The sequence below is a fragment of the Molothrus ater genome, chromosome 18 (assembly GCF_012460135.2).
Source record: "Molothrus ater isolate BHLD 08-10-18 breed brown headed cowbird chromosome 18, BPBGC_Mater_1.1, whole genome shotgun sequence".
NCBI classification, from domain to species: Eukaryota; Metazoa; Chordata; class Aves; order Passeriformes; family Icteridae; genus Molothrus; species Molothrus ater.
Window position 1 is genome coordinate 1,525,405 of NC_050495.2, and position 20,664 is coordinate 1,546,068.

The 20,664-nt window shown below is 47.0% G+C and overlaps 1 protein-coding gene across 1 annotated transcript in view; it reads right to left on the minus strand.

Moving 5' to 3' along the window:
• Positions 1-20,664, minus strand: part of LOC118692888 (transmembrane protein 132B-like) — a 48,013-nt gene that overhangs the window by 14,300 nt on the left and 13,049 nt on the right. Inside the window, exon 2 of the mRNA XM_036393011.2 lies at positions 2,705-2,910. Within this exon, the coding sequence (XP_036248904.1) occupies positions 2,705-2,910 (206 nt within the window). The remainder of the gene's footprint in view (positions 1-2,704; positions 2,911-20,664) is intronic.

Sequence of the window (20,664 nt, forward strand, 5' to 3'; positions counted from 1 at the left end):
ATTCAAGAAGTCAGAGAGGCAAACATGTCTGTAATCACACGTGTTTTACAATTACAGACATGACAGGGTTTATGGGGAGCAGCAAGACATTTTACTGGCTGGAGACCCATCCCTGGGAAGAACAGATGTGATCTGGGGCACATAAACTCTCTCAGGTCTGAAGGAGAGCAGCTGTATCAGAGGAAGAACAGCTATGCCAATGCACAAACGTTTCTTTTGCTAACAGCGCCAATAAACACGTTTAAAAGATCATTGTAAACCCAGTTCTATTTTGCCATCTGGCTCAGCCAGCCACGCTGTGGGGGGGTGGGAACGAGGCCCTGGGGCAGCCAGAGGAGATGAAAGAAACTCTGGAGGTTGCTGAAGTGTCTCTGCACAATCCCTATAAAATATTCCATCATTTCACCTGCTGTATGTTGGTGAATAACTTTATAGCAATGCTCAGCTCCTGCTGAGAACACCAGCAGTGGTGTGAGGACACCAGCCCTGCAGGACAGGAGCCAAGTGGAAAATGGTTTTGTTTGTGCTGAGGTGAGCTACGAAGAAGCCACAGTGCAATCCTGCCATGACCAGAACAGTGACATGGTTTCAGTGGATTTCTGGGCTAAGTTTAAGACTGCCTGAGCCTGTTGTCAGGGACTTTGGAAAGAACCCTTGAGTTTCCTTCAAGGACAGATATCAAAACCCTCATGCAAATTGCCAATATTGGCTCTCACATGAAGGTGAAGTTGAAACAACACAATGCTATGGCTTCACCTGCTGGGAAATGCTTGGATTTGGGGTTTTGGCAAAGATAAAAGCACTCTGCTCACTCTCAAACCTACAACTCCTGACTGCAGTCCAAATGTCTTGAGTGCTTCAGCTTATCACTTAAAAACTCATAAAAACTCCCCCATGTTTAGGATTTTGGGAAACACATGGGAGATGGAGGTATAAGCAGATTAAAAAGTAAAGAGAAAAGTCATAATAATAAAAAAGAGCCAAAATGAAAATCCACTAAATCTCAGGTAAAAACCATCCAAATCTAAAAATAAAGGAAATGTAAAAACCTTATGTGCAAAGTAAATGTCAGCGTGAGCACAACTAATGCTGGCTCTGAACTATTGATTCAGAATAGCCCTGCAAAGTTAAAAAAACCACATGAATGGTCAATGAAAGGAGAGATCATTTGTTTCCTGTTGAAACCTTTGCTGTTTACGTGGGCATGGACCATCCAGGGGGATGGCACAGGGTCCACACTTTGGAAAATGCCTGCAGGACGTGGGCCAGCAGCTCCAGTGCAATCCAAGCAGCAGCAAATGCTTTGCACCAAAACTCTGCAAAGCCTGCCAGCTTGCAAGCAGAGCAGACTCTCAGACCATTCTCTTTATTTCAGCTGGCCAAATAAATCAGGAGGAGACACCAGGGGGGAAATTTCCAGCGCTGCCTCTAATGGGTTTAACTTGAGAATGCCCACGACTGCTAAGCAGGGCTGAATGTCTGCTCCTGCAATAAACACCAGCCTAATCCTGCAGCTGTGTGCTCAGCAAAATCCCACTGCTTTCAGCAGGATCTGTGCCTCAGGGCCGGGACAGCAGAGGCAGGAGAGGGAAGTTCAGTGAAGATTTAAACAGTCAGCTTAAATCCATTCATTCCTCACCCAGCACAGCTCTTCCTGCCTTTGTCACTGAAGCAAACACTGCAACTTCTCTTGTGCCAGATTCTCATCACCTCTTCTGTCATAGCCAGAAAAATGCCCACATAATCGAGAGGTCAGTCTTTGCCCTTCTCTGGAGCTCCTGATCTGACCACCCTGCAAATCATGTGCTACTCCTACTTTTGTGCCCTTATGAAGTGTTGGGTAGTTCTCTCCACTGCTGTCTGGGCTCTTCAGGCTCCTCAGTAGCTGAGGTGTTCTCCTGGGCACTGGAGGGCTTTAGCTGGAGCTGCCACAGTGTTTAGCACTCCTCTTGCTGCTGCCAGCAAGGCTTTTTCACTGGGTTATAAATCTGAGCTGGTGGCACGCCTTTTCCCCACTAATACTTTTCAATTTCACCTGAAATCCACCAACACAGCAGCGTTCCTGGAAGTTCTTCATCTTGCAAATGATGGTTATTACAGAACAGGCATTTCCAGTAGGGAATGATGGGATCAGAGCTCAAAATCCCCACTGTCTCTGCCCTCCATTTTCCCTGTCCACTTCTTCCTGGGGGAACATGATCTTCAGTAGGAATTGTTTCTTACTTAATTCAGAGCTGCTATGTCCTGCAGCAGCCAGGTCTGCACAGACTGAACAACCACCCAAAGCCATGGAATCACAGAGGCTTTGGGTTGGAAGAGACCTGGGTCACCTGGTCCAAGGCAGTGACACCTGAACCCTTCCTTGGCCCTGTTATTTGTCCCAGCAGAAGGAACTGAGGTCTGGCAGTGCTGAATGTCTCTCTCACACACACACACACACACACAGCAGGGTTGTGTTACACCTACAGGAGAGGTCCAGGTCCTTTTCCTCAGGAATGTGTGCTCCAAAGTCCTGAGATTGTGTGGGATTGATGAATGCTCCAGGCAAAGCACTGGTTTTTAAACTGCCCAGTGTTTGAGCGAGGGCTGAGGCAAGACTGCAAGGCTGACTGCATTTTTTAAATGCTCATTTTCAAATGGCTGTGCTGAAAAAGCAGAGCCCCAGGCACGTGTGAGGAGTGGGCCATGCTGAGGACAGACCCACCTTTTGTTGGAGGTGACAGGGATCCTCCAGCCCTTGATCTGGCTGAGCTCGGTGTCAGAGATCTCGATCTGCAGCGGCAGCCGCGGGACCCAGACCGTCACCTCCAGCTGCGTGGTGAAATGCTGGTAGGTGAAATTCACAATGGTGTCCACTTTGCTCTTCATCTCCTTGCCATTAACAAAGATGGAGTCACAGCTCTCAGAAACCTTAAAAAAAATAATATATATATATATAAAAAATTAGGAAATGAATAAAAGTTCCTGAGGAAGAACGAGGATGATACATGAGTGCTAAGACAACACTGCAAATCAAAGTCATGCATATTGCATTTCCAGTTCTCTAATTAGAAGCAAACAGTGATAAATGGACCCCAGGGAAAGAGTTGTGCTTTCCTCAAAGGATACTACTCAAACTACAAAAATAATTTAATGATGTTATATAACCTGTGTGAATCTTTTATATTAGGCAAATTAAACCCTTCATGAATCAAACTCCATGTGCATCAACGTTTATGTTTACAACTTGTTTAAAGAACCAGGAAAAAATGGGGCCATATGTTAGTAAGAAAAAGACTGACTCAGAACCATAAACCAGAATCTTTTCCCTTTTCCTTGAGCGCTGTAATGCTGAAAGACAAAGATCCCCTTATGGCTCATGAGCAGAAGTGCAGCAGAAGCATTATTTTTTAGAACTTCTCAGTAATTGTTTTAACAAAATGTATTCATAGTTGCTTCGTGGCATTCCATGAAATCACTGCTACAAGCAGCGTGTGGGCTGTGTACTACAACTCATCTGCCCTCTCGGCCCCAGGGATCTTCTGGCACAAAATCCAGGTCCTGAGCACAGATCTTACTGATACAAAACCATGATGCAGCAATTAATTCAATCTGCATCCTAGAAGACAGGACTCCTTTGTCAGGAAGGGGTTTCTAATATATTTATAACTCTGTGTGTGTGTGGTTTTAGCTATACAAACAGTATAGTTTTAGATACACAAACACCCAGTCATGTGTAACATTCCTGCATATTATTCATGTACAATATTCATGTTTCTATACATGTATAACATGAGTTATGTAGCTGCATGTGTACATGTATTTTATCTTTATCTGGTTTGCATTCTGCCTTGAAGAGAGAGAGGAGATCATTTCCCACAGAGTCCATGGTTTCAGTGTGGTTTTAATCTTTTAAGCCCACAGCTGATGAGATGTGGCTGTGTCCCTGGAATGCACTTTGTTCTCCTGTCAGGGCTGCTCTGTGTCACCTGTCCAAGGCTCTGGCACAGAGGGATGCTGGCTGAGCCCGTGTTTAAATTCTGGTTTCCTGGAATTACTGAGATAACTCATGTAGGCTTCAGTGGGAAATAGGCTGAGACACAGGCTGGGTTCCCTCTGCAAACCCAGCTCAAATCTTTTCAGATATTAATGGGGATTAGGGGTTACTGAGCCAAGAAAAAATCGAGAAAATCTCTGGCAGATGCTTTGTTTTGCTAAAAAAATACACAATTTTCAGATATGAAGTAAAATATCTGTCCTTCCATATTTGCCATATTCAAATCAGCTTCTCAGATCCTTTTCAATGTACTGAAATTACAATTGCTCATTTACAGAGGGGCTGAGCCGGGTGATGAGGGATGGGGCAAAGGAAACACAGTCCCTCTTCTGGAGAGAATATTCCTCCACATAAATGCTAAATGAACACAAGAATATAAAAATAATAAATCCAGATAATCTGATAAAGAGCTTAAAATGGACTTCAGGCTCAGGAGTACCACAAATGAGATGGAGCATACTTGGAATCTTTTTTCCCCTCCCTCATAATGTGTCACAAGTGTCTCTGGAAAGTTTAAGCACATTAAGCAAGCCCATTAATTGAATGAGCAGTTGAGATTCTAAACCATAAAGCTTACATCGAGGGAGTTATGTGAGAATTAATACAAGACAGAAATAATTAAGAAAACTCAAAGAGGGAGGGATAAACATCAAGGCCGGATCAGGGGAATAACTAATATCTGACAAGACAGCAGCTAATTTTTCAGATTCTCTTCTTGCTGCACCAAATGTTCTTGTCAGCAGGCAAGAAAGGTGCTAAATTAGGGAACTGAAAATGGACATTAATTGTAGCTATAAAAATATCAGTCTAGGTGTTGGAATACTGGATGCTGAGAATTTTAAACTTTCTGTGCTGAAAGGCACAGACCCCCAAGAGAACACTGCACTTGACCTGAGGCCAGGGAGAAGCTTCCAAAATGGAATGATAGCACTGGGATTGTGGGTGCGGGGTTTGACTAGAAGTGTGTAATATCACAGGGTGGAAAACTTAAGAGTTTAAGGGTTTAGAATATAACAATATATGTAGAGCAAGATGGAAGTTTTAGGGTGGAGGCTGGTCCTTCTTCTTCACCTTCTTCTCCCTTCTTCTCCACGGGAATGGGTGGTTTTGTGTAATTGGACAGAACAGTCCGCAGTGCGGGACACAAGGGATTAGTTATTGGGTTAAAAGTGAAAATAATTTAGGTGTCATCTCTTAATTGGATAGTTTAGCCTTAAAAGACCTTGTAGAGAAAGACAGTTGGCCATTTTGTAGCCTGTTAGTAGAAGGCTGTAGAACTCAGGACTTGTATGTGGATAAGAAATAATGAACATCTGCGTTTGAGCACAGAACACCGTCTGGAGTGCCTCAATCCTGACCTTGGCAGAGCAGACACAAAGCCAAGAGCCAGCAGTGAGTGGTGCCTGGTGTGGGGACACTGCTGAGGCTGGGACCTCTCTGGAGACACAGAGCTGGAAAGGAAAAACCCCAGGGAAAATAAAGAAGAAAGAAAAAATGAAGAAAAAAGAACTTGGGCATCCCTAGACGCTGGTGAAACAGTTTGGAGCAGAACGTGGATTCTGGACACCCACGAGATGGGAACTGAGGAGGAGAAACGGACGGCGAAACGTGAGGTATGATTTGCGTTCTTCAGGGTTAACCACAGACAGATAATGGGAAACATGAGATCAGAGAGAGATGCCTTAGATCTCCTACATTCAATGGGCAGGGAACATCCCACGGCTGTCCCAAGTGACCAACTAAAAGAGCTTTTACGCCGGGTGTAGGAACAGTTTCCAAACGCAGATCCAGGGGCTCTTTTCGATCCCTTTCTCTGGGACTCTGTGAATCTAAGACCATAGAATGCCGCTACGCTAGAGAACACAGCAGCAGCAAAAGCTCTTCTCGCATGTAGGGTGGTCTGTGAGGTTCCAGCCGGCAGAAGCCATGCACAGAAGCGGCACAAGAGGCTAATGAGATAATCAGCGCCCAGCCTCAGCCCGTGCGGGCCCTCCTCAGCCGCTCCAGCGGCGTCGGCACAGATCGCTCCCCACGGCTCCCCCAGGGACAGGGGACATGCCAGCCCTGCGAGGCGCTCCCCACAGCCGGGGGAACCCCCGAGTTACCGGGGAGCAGCCCGAGAGCGGGCGGGCCCGTCCCCGGTGCGCGGCCGCCTGGAACCGCGGAAAGCGCGCAGGGTCCGCAAGCCGCGCAGGCAGCGACCGCACAGCCACCGCAAGCAGCGCAAACCGCGGCTCCCTTCTGCCCGGAGGGAGCGGAGCGGGACCCGCGGCGGTTTTTAAGTAACAAACGTGGCTTTAGCTTCAGGCAGTGCGCAGGGCCCGGCGGGGACGGGCCAGGGGCACACGGAGGTGGCGGGAGGACAGGGGTCCCTCGGGACGGGCAGATGGAATCTCGGACCGGGGGTGGCAAGCACAGAGCCAGAGATCACAAACAGCGCTTCTTTACTGCCCACAGAGCCAGAGATCACAAACAGCGCTTCTTTACTGCCCATAGGTGCGGCGCCGCGTGTCCCTTCCCCGCCCGCTCGCTCCCAAACCCAAGCTCGGAGCCACCTCTCCCGAGCCATTCCGGCACCGCCCGTGGCCCCGCCTCCCGGCCTGTCAATCACTCATTAGTGCAGCTCAGAGGCTGCGCACGGAACGTGCCCTTCCCATATAATGGCGGCGTCCTGCTCACCTATTCCCTACAGAAAAATGGCGGCGCCCTGTGCACTTCCGTAATTTGTATACGTACTTCCGCTAACGCCATTTTGTGACCAACAAGACGTTAAACCTCCTGCTGCAGCGCCACCTCTGGCCAAGTCTATTATTGCACCCTCCCATTCTAATAGTATACAGCAACAAATGCAACCAGCAATTCCTCATACAGAGGGGTGTTATGGATACACATTATAATAGTGGCTTTTCGCAAATATTAAAATGGATTTTATATCTATCATGTTAAAGTAACTGTGTTATAAAGATATAGTTTGCATTTCTACTGTTAATTAAGCTTAGACATAGTAGTGAAATAGTATATATATATATAATATATAATATATACTATAATATATACTATATAGTATATATTATATTATATATATTATATATAATATATACTATACATATAATAATATATAAAATATATAATATATATTATATACTATCTATTATATAATAATATATAACAGATAATATATATATTATATATACTATTAGTATTATAGTATACTATATATACTATAACACATATAAGTATGTGTTATAGATACATATTATAATATTGGCTTTTCACAAATATGAAAATGGATTTTTTATGTGTGATGTTAAAGTAACTTTGTCATAAATATATGGTTTTTATTTCTAAATGCCCAGTGAACCATATGGTTCAGAGCTCAGGATTCACTCAGGTGTATCTCCCAGAAAATAACCCAGCCTGGATAAGAAAACTTGAAGAGAGCCATTGTTGTTTCAGTTCTCTATCTAGAATTTGAGTTTACTCTGTTAAGTACAAGCATATCAGACAATTCAAAGGAAAATCCAGCTGAATCCCATCACAAAGCAGGATAGACTAAAGCTCACATGAGGAAGCCTCTGTTTCACTCACACATATTTCATTACTGCCCTGTTTCTTTCCCTCACCTCACTACAACTGGTGCTAAAAAGTAGACTTGGCTCATCTGAAGGAAATGAGGACCTTGTGCATGGATAGAAAATGTCCAGCACTCCTTTTTCCCTTGGGACCCACTAGAGAGCCAGGACAAAGAGCTGATTCCATCCTGGAGCTGTGATTCCATGGCAGCACCACTGTTCCCTCTCACTGCTCTAGAGGGAATGGAGCACCCCTTGAGCCTTGGGGACTGCGCCCTCTGGCCAGGGCCCTGCAGCAATGTCCCCCTGCACTTTCTCTCCTTTTCAGCCCCCTCCAAACCTTCCAGCCACTCTCTGCCTGTCAGAGGTGCTGGGGATGCTGCTGGAAGGGGAACTGGTCCCAGTGCTGCCTGTTCCCATCAGAGCTGCTGGGCTTTGCCAAGGGGCAGAGCTGCCTGAGCAGGTGACTTCCACACAGAATTCCTTTGAGCTGCTGCTTCTGAGGGAACAAAGAGGGAAAAGGCTCTTAAATCTCTCCTACAAACACTACACAGTGAGAAGAATCGGCAAAAGCATAGAATGCCACCCTCTCATGTAAAATACACGGAGCAAGGCTGTTTAAAGCAGTCTGTCACCATCCATTGTCAGCTGCCTGGCAGCCCCAGCAAGTGCTGTTTGAGACAGTTTGCAGGGGAGCAGGCCAGCCACCGTGTGCTCCCACATGCAGGTCAAGAGAAAGAGAGCTTCAATTAACCTCTCAGGGCTTTGAAGCAGGTGGTTGGCTCCAATCCCCACAAGTAATTGTAAAAAAGCTCAATTTGCCCTGTACAGTCTATGACAGCCTCCTCACTTTAGGCTAATCCAGACCAGAGGAAGATAGCAGTTTGGGAGGAGTAATTGGGAAACCATTTGATGTTCAGGTCACAAAGGTTTCTGCACCCTTTGGGGGAGGAGGTAAAACAGAGGGGACGTGAACTGACAGGAAAACAACAGATGCCTGCTTGTGGCTCATCTCTGCATGCAGGGTCTGCTCCAAGCTCCTTCCTCAAGGAGCCCTCACAGGAGACAAGACAGCCACAGTCCCCTGGCTGTTTATTATTCAGGAGTTTTTTGGTCCCGCTGAAACCCTGCTGGGCACAACCATTTTCCTCCACACTCTCTAGCGTGGGAGGGGAGAGCAAGATCTGCTTCAGCAGAGACCTGGCCACAGGAACATCCATCTCCTGTCTGCAGCACCTCGGGGGGCCCAGCCCACCCCTCATCCCCAGGGTCATCCTTTTTCACCCTCAGGCAAACACTTCTCACTGATATTTACACACAGCTGTGTACCGACATGGATAATGAATTATAAAGGAGAAACTCCTACCCGAAGGAATGAACTCTAGTTAATTCAGTGCAAAGTAATGCTGTCTAAGAGGATGTGAGACCAAGCACAGTGCAAAGCTGTCCTGTGGCACTTCTCCACCTGTGAGTTTTTGACACGAACCCCACAAAGGGATGGTGCTAATTTTACAACCCATTTAAAGAAAACTGAGGCAGACACCATGTGTATCAGAATTTGGTCTAACACAGAATCTTTTCAGCTGAAAAACTCAGCCATTTGGTTATCCAGGTAATTTAAATTTGAAGTTCAGATTCACCCTTGAGAAGAGGTGCTTGCTGCCAAAAGAGCCTTCACCAGTGCTTCAGAAACACTGGATTTACAAGAGGAGGTTTTTGCTTGGGGTCAAGATCTACTTGTCTTTAAAAATACCTGATGGGTGTGCAGACTGCAGAGTTGTAACCCTGATTTTTCTCATTCATTTCTCATTCCTTGCCCGCCTGTCTCCCCTAAATAGCAAGGGGCAGAAAGATGTGCCTCATGTCTTGAGACAAAACAAAATGTATTCCCAAACCCTTTTTAGATAAGAAACAATGGTTTTGTTTAAATTCAGAATTGTGCCTGACAGCAGTCAGTCTAATAAATGCCAGGCTTCTTGTTTTGGCTGCAGCTGTGTGTTATGTCATGACATGACAATTATCCAAGCTCTCAGGATTCACCCACATTCGTGTGTTGAGTGATAAAATCAAAACTTTTCCTTAGATTTTGTTACTCTTTAAAAATTAAAACAAATCGGCCACGATTGAATGACAGTTGTGCCCAAAGGTGACCAACACCCAGTCCTGTTTGAATTCCAGCTCTGCCCAAAGGTGACCAACACCCAGTCCTGTTTGAATTCCAGCTCTGCCCAAAGGTGACCAACACCCTGTCCTGTTTGAATGACAAACACATTGTCCCATTTGAATTCCAGCTTTCCCCAAAGGTGACAAACACCTTGTCCTGTTTTTGGGTGACAAACACCCAGTCCTGTTTGGATGACAGGCACACTGTCCTGTTTGGATGACAAACAGGCTGTCCCATTTGAATTCCAGCTCTGCCCAAAGGTGACCAACACCCAGTCCTGTTTTTGGATGACAAGCACCCTGTCCTGTTTTTGGATCATAAGCACCCAGTCCTGTTTGGATGACCAACACCCTGTCCTGTTCCAGGTGTGTGTGGCAGTGCCAGTGCCCTGTGCCACCCTGTGCTGTTGTCACCTGCTGGGGCTCCTGGGGCTGATCCCTGAGGCTCTGCTCCCACCTGCACAGGTAGCACAGAGCTGTGTGAAGCTCCCAGAGCCCACCAGGACCCAGCCAGGTGAGGGGCACCGTGTGCTGAGGGGGCATGGCCCTTGCCTGGCACCTCTGTCTGTGCCCCTCACAAATCACCCTGGGTCCAAGCCCTGTAAAAGGTGCCAGGCCTCACAAAGATCTCTTTCTCTCCCAGAAGCAGGGATTTTTCCATGCAGATAATTCTCACAATAGTTCTGCCTCCCCCTGCCCCAGCTCATCTTGTGCACTGGGGTCTGCAGATATTGCCTGCAAGCAATTTGAGGCAAATGGTAGATCAAGAATATACAGAGTAAAGGATGGCAAATGACATGATGCTGGAATTTAAACTAATAAAACAAGAGGTTTTATTCCCTTTTAATCTTCCACATGTGCAGAAGAGTCTTGGAAGTGTCATTTTTGAAGCATTCTTTTCCCGTTAATTTGTTTTTATTGGCAAATCAGGTCTCCAAGTACTGTTCTCTGAAATAACTGCTGTAGTTTCAGATAGGAGTGTTGTTTTTAGGAATCCCCTGAGATATATTCTGAGCTTTCTTTCCTACTTAGAAACGATAGCCCGAGTTTAAGTCGAGTATTCCCCATCCCATGTGCTCGATACGTGTTTGTTTTTCATCTTATCACTGAATAATAATGTTCCACAGGAACAGGACACAAACTGCCTGGCTCACAGCAGTCCAACAGCTACACTTACCAACAGGATTAGAAGGATTTCCCCCTCCCTACCACCAGCTTTCACTGGAGAAAAGGTAAAAAGTGAGATAGGTCAAGGTGAGCCTGAAGCGGTTCCAATGCTCCTCATCCTAAGCAGTCTTTAATTGCAACATCCACCAGGAATTAAACCCAGGCTGGTCACATCATCTGCCAGCAGGAACAGGGCTGTCTTTGGGTTGGTTCTTTTCAGATACATCTGCTCTTTTTTTAATTACCCAAAGGCTTGATCTTAAAACTGCTGAAGTCAATCCAAACAAATCAAATGGAGGATGATCCAGTACCAGAGTTTCAGTGGTTAGCAGCCATTTCCAAAACTACACAACCAAACCCATTGGGAAGTCCAGGCTATTTTGAAATTATCCTTTTGTAATAGTCTTTCTTCCCAGTTTTATTGTTCTAAAGGAGTAAAGCAGGAGATCCAAAACTCATATCTGGACTTGTAGTGTCTCTAATGAGAGACAGAAGCACGGCCTAGCAACTGCTTGGAGTTGGAGGAGCACAGAGGCTGCCACAGACCCAGTTTAAAGCCCCCAAAATAATCCCTAGTGAGCTGCAAGAACATCACAGCACAGCCAGGAGCACCATCCCTGTGCCTGCCAGGCAGGGCTGTCCTAAGAGCACTTCTGGCAGGGTAAAAGTGCAGCCTGTGATTTACACCCAGCCTGACTGGAACAACCAGGAGGTAGCAGCAAGGATGAAAGGAAAATCCTTCATCCAGGAAAGCACAGATCTGGAAAAGCAGATAATTTACTGGAGTGCTGTGTGTTCAAGAGACCAGGAAACTTCAAGCAAGGGGTTTGTGGAGGGGGAGCAGCAGTTCCACAGAGCTGGTGTGGACACCAAGGGAGCAGCAGCGGGACCACAGAGCGGCTGAACCCTCGTGCTGCAGTGAAAGAAGGCTCTGCTCATTTTCTCTGGGGATCAGTGTTTAACACTGCTGAGGAACAGAAGCAGGAAATTGAGGGAGGAGGGAGATGAGCCCAGGTATAGCCTGTGATGATGTGAATGGGTGTTTGAAGTTTTAAGAGTGGTTTTAGCATTTAACCCCCATTGAAACGCACTGAACTAGAGGGAAGGACAGCGTGGCAGACATTAACATTTGGGTTTAACAATACAGACAATTGCTGAGCCTTAGAGAAGGTGCACTGATCCATGAATGCACGATGAGAGTTTAAAAACCTGCTCAACGGAACGGAGTGTGCACTATTCAAAAACTGTTGATCTGTGCAAAATTATTAAATAACACTTGAGATGTGCCAGGATTGCAGTCCCAGGTGCAGAGCAGCTGCTCCCCTTCTCTCCCCAGCACGGTGCAGGGGCGTTCCTGCTGGAGAGGAGAAGTTTGGCAGGGGCACAGCTCCAGAGGGGAAGGTGGGTGAGCACTCACACTGCAGCCTGCTGCTGAATTCCAGCTCAGCAGCAACCCCTGAGCACCCACAGCACACAGCAAGGGCAGCTGCTCCACTTGCCTCCTGATTGATTATGGAGAGGGAATACTGAAAGCGAATGGGGAGCAGCTAAAGCAGTACATGGGGGCTGCCAAAATGTTCTCTGCTTCACGAAATGAGATCCTCTACCCATCGGCTGAGATTTTAATTAACAAAAATCAAGTTGAGGAATTCTACTGGAATGAAAAATTCCTGTTTCTGCTTTCTCATCACCGTGTGCAGACTGAGAAAGAGAGATTATCTGCACTAGGTGAGCTCCATGGCCATGTTAAGATGAAGAGAAGAGAGGAGAAGAGAGGAGAAGAGAGGAGAAGAGAGGAGAAGAGAGGAGAAGAGAAGAGAAGAGAAGAGAAGAGAAGAGAAGAGAAGAGAAGAGAAGAGAAGAGAAGAGAAGAGAAGAGAAGAGAAGAGAAGAGAAGAGAAGAGAAGAGAAGAGAAGAGAAGAGAAGAGAAGAGAAGAGAAGAATGACTTTGCTCATGGTACCTGGGATAGGCAGTGGTTGGTCCCCCAGGAATGTCACCTGCCCTGCAGGAAAAGAAATGCTGCTCAATAGCAAGAGCCAAATGCTAGAGGTGGCTGTGTTGGTGTTCCTGAATATCCAGAACCAAATGCTAGAGGTGGCTGTGTTGGTGCTCATTAATACCCAGAGCCAAATGCTAGAGGTGGCTGTGTTGGTGCTCGTTAATACCCAGAGCCAAATGCTAGAGGTGGCTGTGTTGGTGCTGGTTAATACCCAGAGCCAAATGCTAGAGGTGGCTGTGTTGGTGCTGGTTAATACCCAGAGCCAAATGCTAGAGGTGGCTGTGTTGGTGCTCATTAATACCCAGAGCCAAATGCTAGAGGTGGCTGTGTTGGTGCTGCTCTGAGCACAGCACAGCTGCAGGGGGTGGGGAACCAGAGGGACTCTGCTGAGATGTGTGAAAGAGAACGGGATGGCAGGGACACAGCCTGCCTCTGAAAATTTGATCCAGCCCTTGTTGAAGCAAGTGAGAGACTTTCTCCTGCTTTACTGGCCCCAGACCAGGAGTTTTCAGGGCTGTGAGGACTTCGCTGTCTATTGTAGTGCAGTGACAGCCAACTGTGACACAAGCTTGGAACAAAGACTTGCAGGCAGTGTGGTTCTGGAGGCTCAAGCTCTCTGCTGTGTCACACTTCAAGTTGTTTGGACCAACTGCAATTATCCCTTGATGGAGCAGCAGTTCCACTGCCAGGATGCAGCAGAGCAGGTGCACATGAAGCAAGTTCAAGCTGATTTCAGTCTCAGCACAGTTTGTGTTTAGGGAAAGCTTCAGGAATACTTTTTTCTTCCCATTCAATCACTACTTTTGTTGGTAATGAGAACACATGGAGCAGAGCTTAGAGCAGGATCTCCTTTCTTCCTTATCCACTTGTGATCAAAATCCTGTCAGTCCCACTCTTGCTCTGTGAGTTTCTGTTTCTTTGGAGCAGTCTCACATGCAAGCCAGCCTGGTTCCTGCTGGTCTTGTCAGCATCCTTCCATCCAGGCTGCTCATCTCCACCAGACATCTCCATTCCCAGCACTGGGACAAAGGATCTCTCACCAGCACCAAGCCCAAGCACACGCTCTCGTCTGAGGTGGATTTGCTCAAATATTTGATCCTTCCACTTGTGCAGATAAGGCATTACCAGCACTCGTTAGTTTATGTAAACATCCACATTTTTCATATTCATCAGCTGCTATCCCAGAAGGGCTCAAGAGCTGTTTCTGTGCTGAAACCCCAGCAGATGGTACCAGCTCCTTCTTGCACCCATCTAATTGCAAACACGGAACCTGCTCTGTAAAAGCTGTTAATTAGGTGAAAATAACACATATGTTTGAGCTGTAAGCTAAGGTGGGTTTTCTCCCCCCTCTCTGTTTTCCCCCAACTGAATTGCCCACACAAATGGGGTTATAAACTGACAGAATAATTTGCAGATGGGCGAGAGAAGTAAGAGGGGAAAATACTCAGGCAGCATCAGATGTAACGTTCCTTGCAGAATAATGGGCTTTAAAAGTCATTTTCTGTGCACTAAGTAAACTAAATGTTCATGATTCATGGCTCTAATCCCTGTGACTGAAATTTAAGATCTAAGGCTCCATGAAATTAAAGAAAAAGAAACAATTACATGCATATTCATTCAATTTCATGTACTGCGTATCCTCCAAGTTTTCAAAAATATTTTAACAGGGGGAAACAGAAGTTTCTAAAGACTGTGTTTGAGAAAACCCAGCAGATGAGCTCTAACTGCTGAAGCCAAGCACCCTTCTGTGCCTGCTGGCTCCTCAGCATTCCTGGGGAATGCAAATACTCCATAGGTGAGACAACACAGGGTGCACAAAACTCAGGGCACCGAGTGAGCAGAGCCCTCGTGCAGGACAGCTCAGCCTTGCCCAGCTGCAGAGGAGCACAGGGGAGCAGAGCAGGTGCCCATCAATGCCTGAGCTGCTCCTGCAGGAACCCTCAGCAGGCCTGAAGTTTGAGCTTTCATCTTTTCCAGATTCTGTACTGTGTTAATGTGCATTTCTGAACTCCATATAAAGTGTCAGCAGCTCTCCTCACAGCTCAGTCCACAGAACAATCCTTTTCCTCCTCTCCTCAGTCCCACAGAACAATCCTTTTCTTCATCTCCTCAGTCCCACAGAACAATCCTTTTCCTCCTCTCCTCAGTCCCTCAGAACAATCCTTTTCCTCTCCTCAGTCCCACAGAACAATCCTTTTCCTCTGCTCAGTCCCTCAGAACAATCCTTTTCCTCTCCTCAGGCACACAGAACAATCCTTTCCTCTCCTCAGGCACACAGAACAATCCTTTTCCAGCCCCAGAACCAAGGACACCACTGCAGCCCCAGCCCCAAAAAGTGCAATCAACAGGGAATGGAGGGGAGCAACCTGGGAGGATGAGACTGCACAACCTGGAGCTGGAATTGGACAATGAACCCAATATGGAAATGGACCAAAACTCATAAAAGTGTGAAAACTCAAGACAATGCTGTCCAGCTTGGGTGTAGCCCTGGCTGGGCTCTTGCACTGCCCAAGGTGCATCCTTTGAAGGCCTTTTAATAAATCCCTGCTTTATTAATTTAACTCTGCCCAGCCTCTGCTCCAGGGAGCCTCTCAAGGTGTCCCTCAAGGAGAAGGAGCCCCAGGTGCTGCTCCTCCTGCCATGGGACAGACAATCCCTTCCCCAGGGCTGCCATGGGAGTGTGGCAACAACAACAACAACACTGCAAAGCCCCCAAGAGCAGACAGAAAGGCTCTAAAGCTTGGGAGCTTAACAGCATTAAGAGCAATGTCTTAAGTCATGAATATTTGCCACACTAATCTAGCCTTTAATCTTCTCCCAGTAACACAAGGATACACCATCATTATCCCAAAGGATCAACAGAAAACCAGAAAAAATCCCCAGAAAGCTCTTGGATACACAACAGCACACGTTTGTTTTGTACAGATAACTCTGGTCCTGTGCTTAGGCAGTGCTGCATCGACATTCATAAGTCTTCCCAGTTAGTTTTTAGTCTCTGAGCCACAAATAATTCATTAATTAGTGAAAAAGGGACTTTAGGACAGACAACACAGGCAAGAAAAGCAGCCCTTAAACTGCATTTATTCAGCCAAGTGCTTCAATAGAATTATTTGGAGAGAAGGTCAAGAGTCTTTACCTAAAAATTACTTTTCTCCTCTGGTCTTCTGAGACTGGACTATAGTGGACTGCCTTGTTCATCTAATCCAGGAGGACACAGAGGATCAGCATTAGGAGAGGCTCCCTGGCCAGGAAAGTGCTCTGGAATTTCCCTCTGGACTGTGCCAGGCCTGATCTGTGCTCCATGGACAGCACTCACAGGGAATATTCCTCAGGGAAACACAGGGAGCTCCCCTGGACCAGAGACTGGAAAGGAAAAGTCCCTGTGTAACAAAAATATGGAAAATCTGCTGCTCACACCAGCAGCTGCCTCTGTGTTGTGCACCTGGAGCAGGAGAGGAGTGAATTGTCCCTCTGTGCAGGAAGGAGCAGAGAATGGAACAGAACAAATCCTGCAGGGGCTGTTCAGGGAGAAAGCTCAGGGTGACCCCTGCTCTGCCCTCTCTGCTCTTCCGCTTCCATTGTGCCAGGAAATCCAGACTCCAACGAGGGTGAAAGCAGCACATCCCAACCTCTGCAGAGCAGAATATCTTAATAATTACAAACAATTATTTATAATTACGTATATTTATAATTACAAAAGTAATTATACTGAGGTAATTACAAATGCCTGGTGCAACTGTAATAGGGATGTTTGGCTGCTGCAGTGCTACAGTGAATGAGCTGCACTGAATGTTCTGGCACTGCTGGGCACTGATGCTGGGCTCCCACCCCAAGGCCAGCAGGAGTGAGGGGGCTCTGACATCTCCAACACCTCCCACACCTCCCTTTCCTCCTGCAGGGACAGGCTGGAGCTGCTGTGCTGCCCTTGAGGTGTCCTGCACAGTGCTGGGACATGGCCTTGTCAGGGGTGACACCTTTCCCTGCAGTGTGATGGGACATGGCCTTGTCAGGGGTGACACCTTTCCCTGCAGTGTGATGGGACATGGCCTTGCCAGGGGTGACACCTCTCCCTGCACAGTGCTGGGACATGGCCTTGCCAGGGGTGACACCTTTCCCTGCACAGTGATGGGACATGGCCTTGCCAGGGGTGACACCTTTCCCTGCAGTGTGATGGGGACATTGCCAGGGGTGACACCTTTCCCTGCACAGTGATGGGACATGGCCTTGCCAGGGGTGACACCTTTCCCTGCAGTGTGATGGGACATGGCCTTGCCAGGGGTGACACCTTTCCCTGCACAGTGCTGGGGACAAGGCCTTGCCAGGGGTGACACCTTTCCCTGCAGTGTGATGGGACAAGGCCTTGCCAGGGGTGACACCTCTCCCTGCACAGTGATGGACATGGCCTTGCCAGGGGTGACACCTTTCCCTGCACAGTGCTGGGACATGGCCTTGCCAGGGGTGACACCTTTCCCTGCACAGTGCTGGGGACATTGCCAGGGGTGACACCTTTCCCTGCAGTGTGATGGGACATTGCCAGGGGTGACACCTTTCCCTGCACAGTGCTGGGGACAAGGCCTTGCTAAGGGTGACACCTTTCCCTGCAGTGTGATGGGGACAAGGCCTTGCCAGGGGTGACACCTTTCCCTGCACAGTGATGGGACATGGCCATGCCAGGGGTGACACCTTTCCGTGCAGTGTGATGGGGACATTGCCAGGGGTGACACCTTTCCCTGCAGGGTGATGGGGACATTGCCAGGGGTGACAGCTTTCTCTGCACAGTGCTGCCCAAGCCCATCCATCCAGCCCCACACACCTGCCACGAGCCACTGAGGGGGTTTATGTTCCTCTGGGGATTCCCTGTGAGCCATCCATGGGGATTTTACAGAAGAATTAACTGGCACAATCCCTCCTTTTCCCAAGAAGGGAACACAGCCTGTCAAACCCCTGAGGACGTGTCATAGGTGGCTCCAAGGGACACTTGTGGCCCTGGCAGCACAAGGGTGGCAGGTCCAAAACTCCCAAAATCACAGCAAAAAGATTCTGCAGACCTCATGGCAGAAAACAAAACAAACCACAGACTTTTCCTCTTTTGAGAAGAACTTTTAAAAAAACCTACTCACAGTGAGAACAAATGTTAAAATGCCACATTCTGGGTGACAGAAAATCTGCCTTTTTTCATGGAGCTCTTCAGAAACCACGACTTATTGAAATCAATACTTCACTATTGACTTTCACTTACAGGCAGAGATTGAATTATCAGAAAAACCAGTGCAGAGCTGCCTGAGTCCTGCACTGTGCTCTCACTGGAGCATTTTTGATCCAAAGCCTGCATGACATATGTGGACTGGGCTTCTCTCTCATCCAACAACACCCTGTTAAAATCCATTTACAAACGAGCTGGCCTTCCTATCTGTCAGTCTTTCTGCCATGGACTGGTATGAACCCTGTCTAAATGCCAAGACAGGTCTGTAAAGTTCTTCAGTTTCCCCCTGGAATCTGGGCACAAACAACTGTTCCAGCTCATGCATGAAAGGTAGGTGACAAGCTGCAGAGTGCTGCCATAAGTTTGCTCTTGTACTTTAGGATTTTTCCTCTTTTCTTTTGTTTTTCAACATCTTCCCTTAGGGCTGTGTAGATACAGGAAAAGGTGCCATGGTGAAAGAAGAGAAAAACAGGGGAAGAGTGGGAAAAGGTTTCTGCCTTCTCTTCATTTCATCACAAGAGAAGTTTATGTAAAAGCTATGTGAGACATAAAAATACATCCCCAGAATCACAGAAAACCTATAAATCTGACTCCTTTACCAGAAATTATGAGTTCTCTTTCCTAACCAGAAGATTTACAGGTGCCACACAAACAGAAAAGGCTTCCAGATTGTGTCTGGAAAGGAAATGATGTCATTAAAAATGGTGCTTTGTTAAAAAATCCCTAGAAAAACAGATGGGAAAAGCCTGTGTTAAAAATGCCTGGAAGAAGAGGCAGGGGAAGCAGAATGAGAACAAAGTAATCAGGCAACCAAGCAGGCTGAGAGCACCAGGGAGTGCACCTGGATGAGCTGGACATTGCTCAGGCTGGATTTGGGTAAAAATAAATTGCAGTTTTCCACGTGCTGCAGGCTCTGGTCCATTCTTTGCTGTGGTTGTACCCAGACTGGTTCAGGCAGCAGAGATTTATTTGAATTTTAGTCACATTGCTCAGAGGGACATGGTCAGAGAGCAGGCACAGAGGTGCAACCCAGATGTGAACATCCCATGCACAGACACAGAAATTCCTTCCCATGAAACCCCAGGCCCCTCTCTTACTTTCATCTCCTACTTGCTAGAGCTACAAAAGAACAAGTTAATGCGAAGGACAGATTTAATTTCTTAATTAATGCACAACTTTCCTTTGTGCTGCTGCTCTCTGGAGACACTTCCTCCCCATCCCCACTAACCAAACTGCAAACCAGTGCTGTGATTGCCCCATTTCTTCCCAAGCAGAACACAAGTCCTGTGCAGCATTTGCATCCCAGGCATCCCTGCTGCAGGTGCTGCACTGTGCTTTTATTCTCTGTGCAATCAGCACTGAAGGCTCAATAGATTTTGCCTTTATTTTCTATAAGAGCCTCATGCTCCCTGTCTTCTTTAAGTTTTTCTTAATAGTGGCTTCTCAGCTGACATCACCTGGATTTTTTCCCAGTATTTGTGCTGCAGGTGCCCTTTGGAGGCTGTGCTAGGACAGCTGTCATCTCCTCCTCTGCAGCTTCACTTCCTATTTCATCCCAAAATCTTCAAATAGTTTCTTACCTTGATCTCCCATTCCTGTGGCAAAGGAGGGTTTGGTGAAGTTCTGTTTGGGATTTTAACCATGCTTGCTGCCAAAACCCATACATTTTTTTCTGCCCATTCGGCTTATTCTGAGATATTTTCATATTCTTGCCAGCCTTTCAAGGAGGGCTCCTGAGTTTGAAGGAAATTCTCTGCTGTCAGAAATCTCATCCTTATGGCAGGACACCCCTGCAGCAGGGGCTCTGAGGTCAGTTTGTGGTGACCCAAGCCATCAGCTCCTTTAACCCTGTTCAAGTCTCATGTTTCATGCAGGTCAGAGATGCAGCCCTGTTGATTTCACTGAAGACAGGACCCTTCTTTGTGGCAGTGAGAAGTTTGGTTTTCAGCACTTTGCTGCCTTCACTGCTGCCCAACACTGCAGAAGGTCTGCAGTCCTCAGAGAGCTGTGCTCAGGGCACCTGCACTTCTTGATTCAGCATCTCATTCTCATGCAGATTCCAATGCCCCTCCATGCTGCCCTTCAGCTCTGGCTGCACACTGCAGTTCAAGGGGATCATGCAGAAAATATTTTATTCAGAGCAGAATAACCCAAATTCACTTCTGTGCTCCTGGCTGGAAAACACACTGGCACCTGGAGGGTGCACCTCACACACCTGTTGCTCTGGTTTTTAAAGCTTTTCTAAGCTTTTTGATCTTTACATTCTTGTAACGAACTTTCTCACACACTTTCTGTAAATAACTCATTGTTTTGCATTCTTTTACGGAAGAAGAAAAATCTGATGGACTGTTGGTTTGTGCAGTGTCACTGGAGAGGTGGCACTGTCATTCTCCAACCCACTGTCACTTTTGGAAATCTAGAATGTTGGAGTCACAAATTAAACTACCCTCTTTTTTACCTTAGAGAGCTGTGTGTCTGTGTTGTTTTGTTTTGTGTCCTGTAGTGACACACACCTGGCAGCA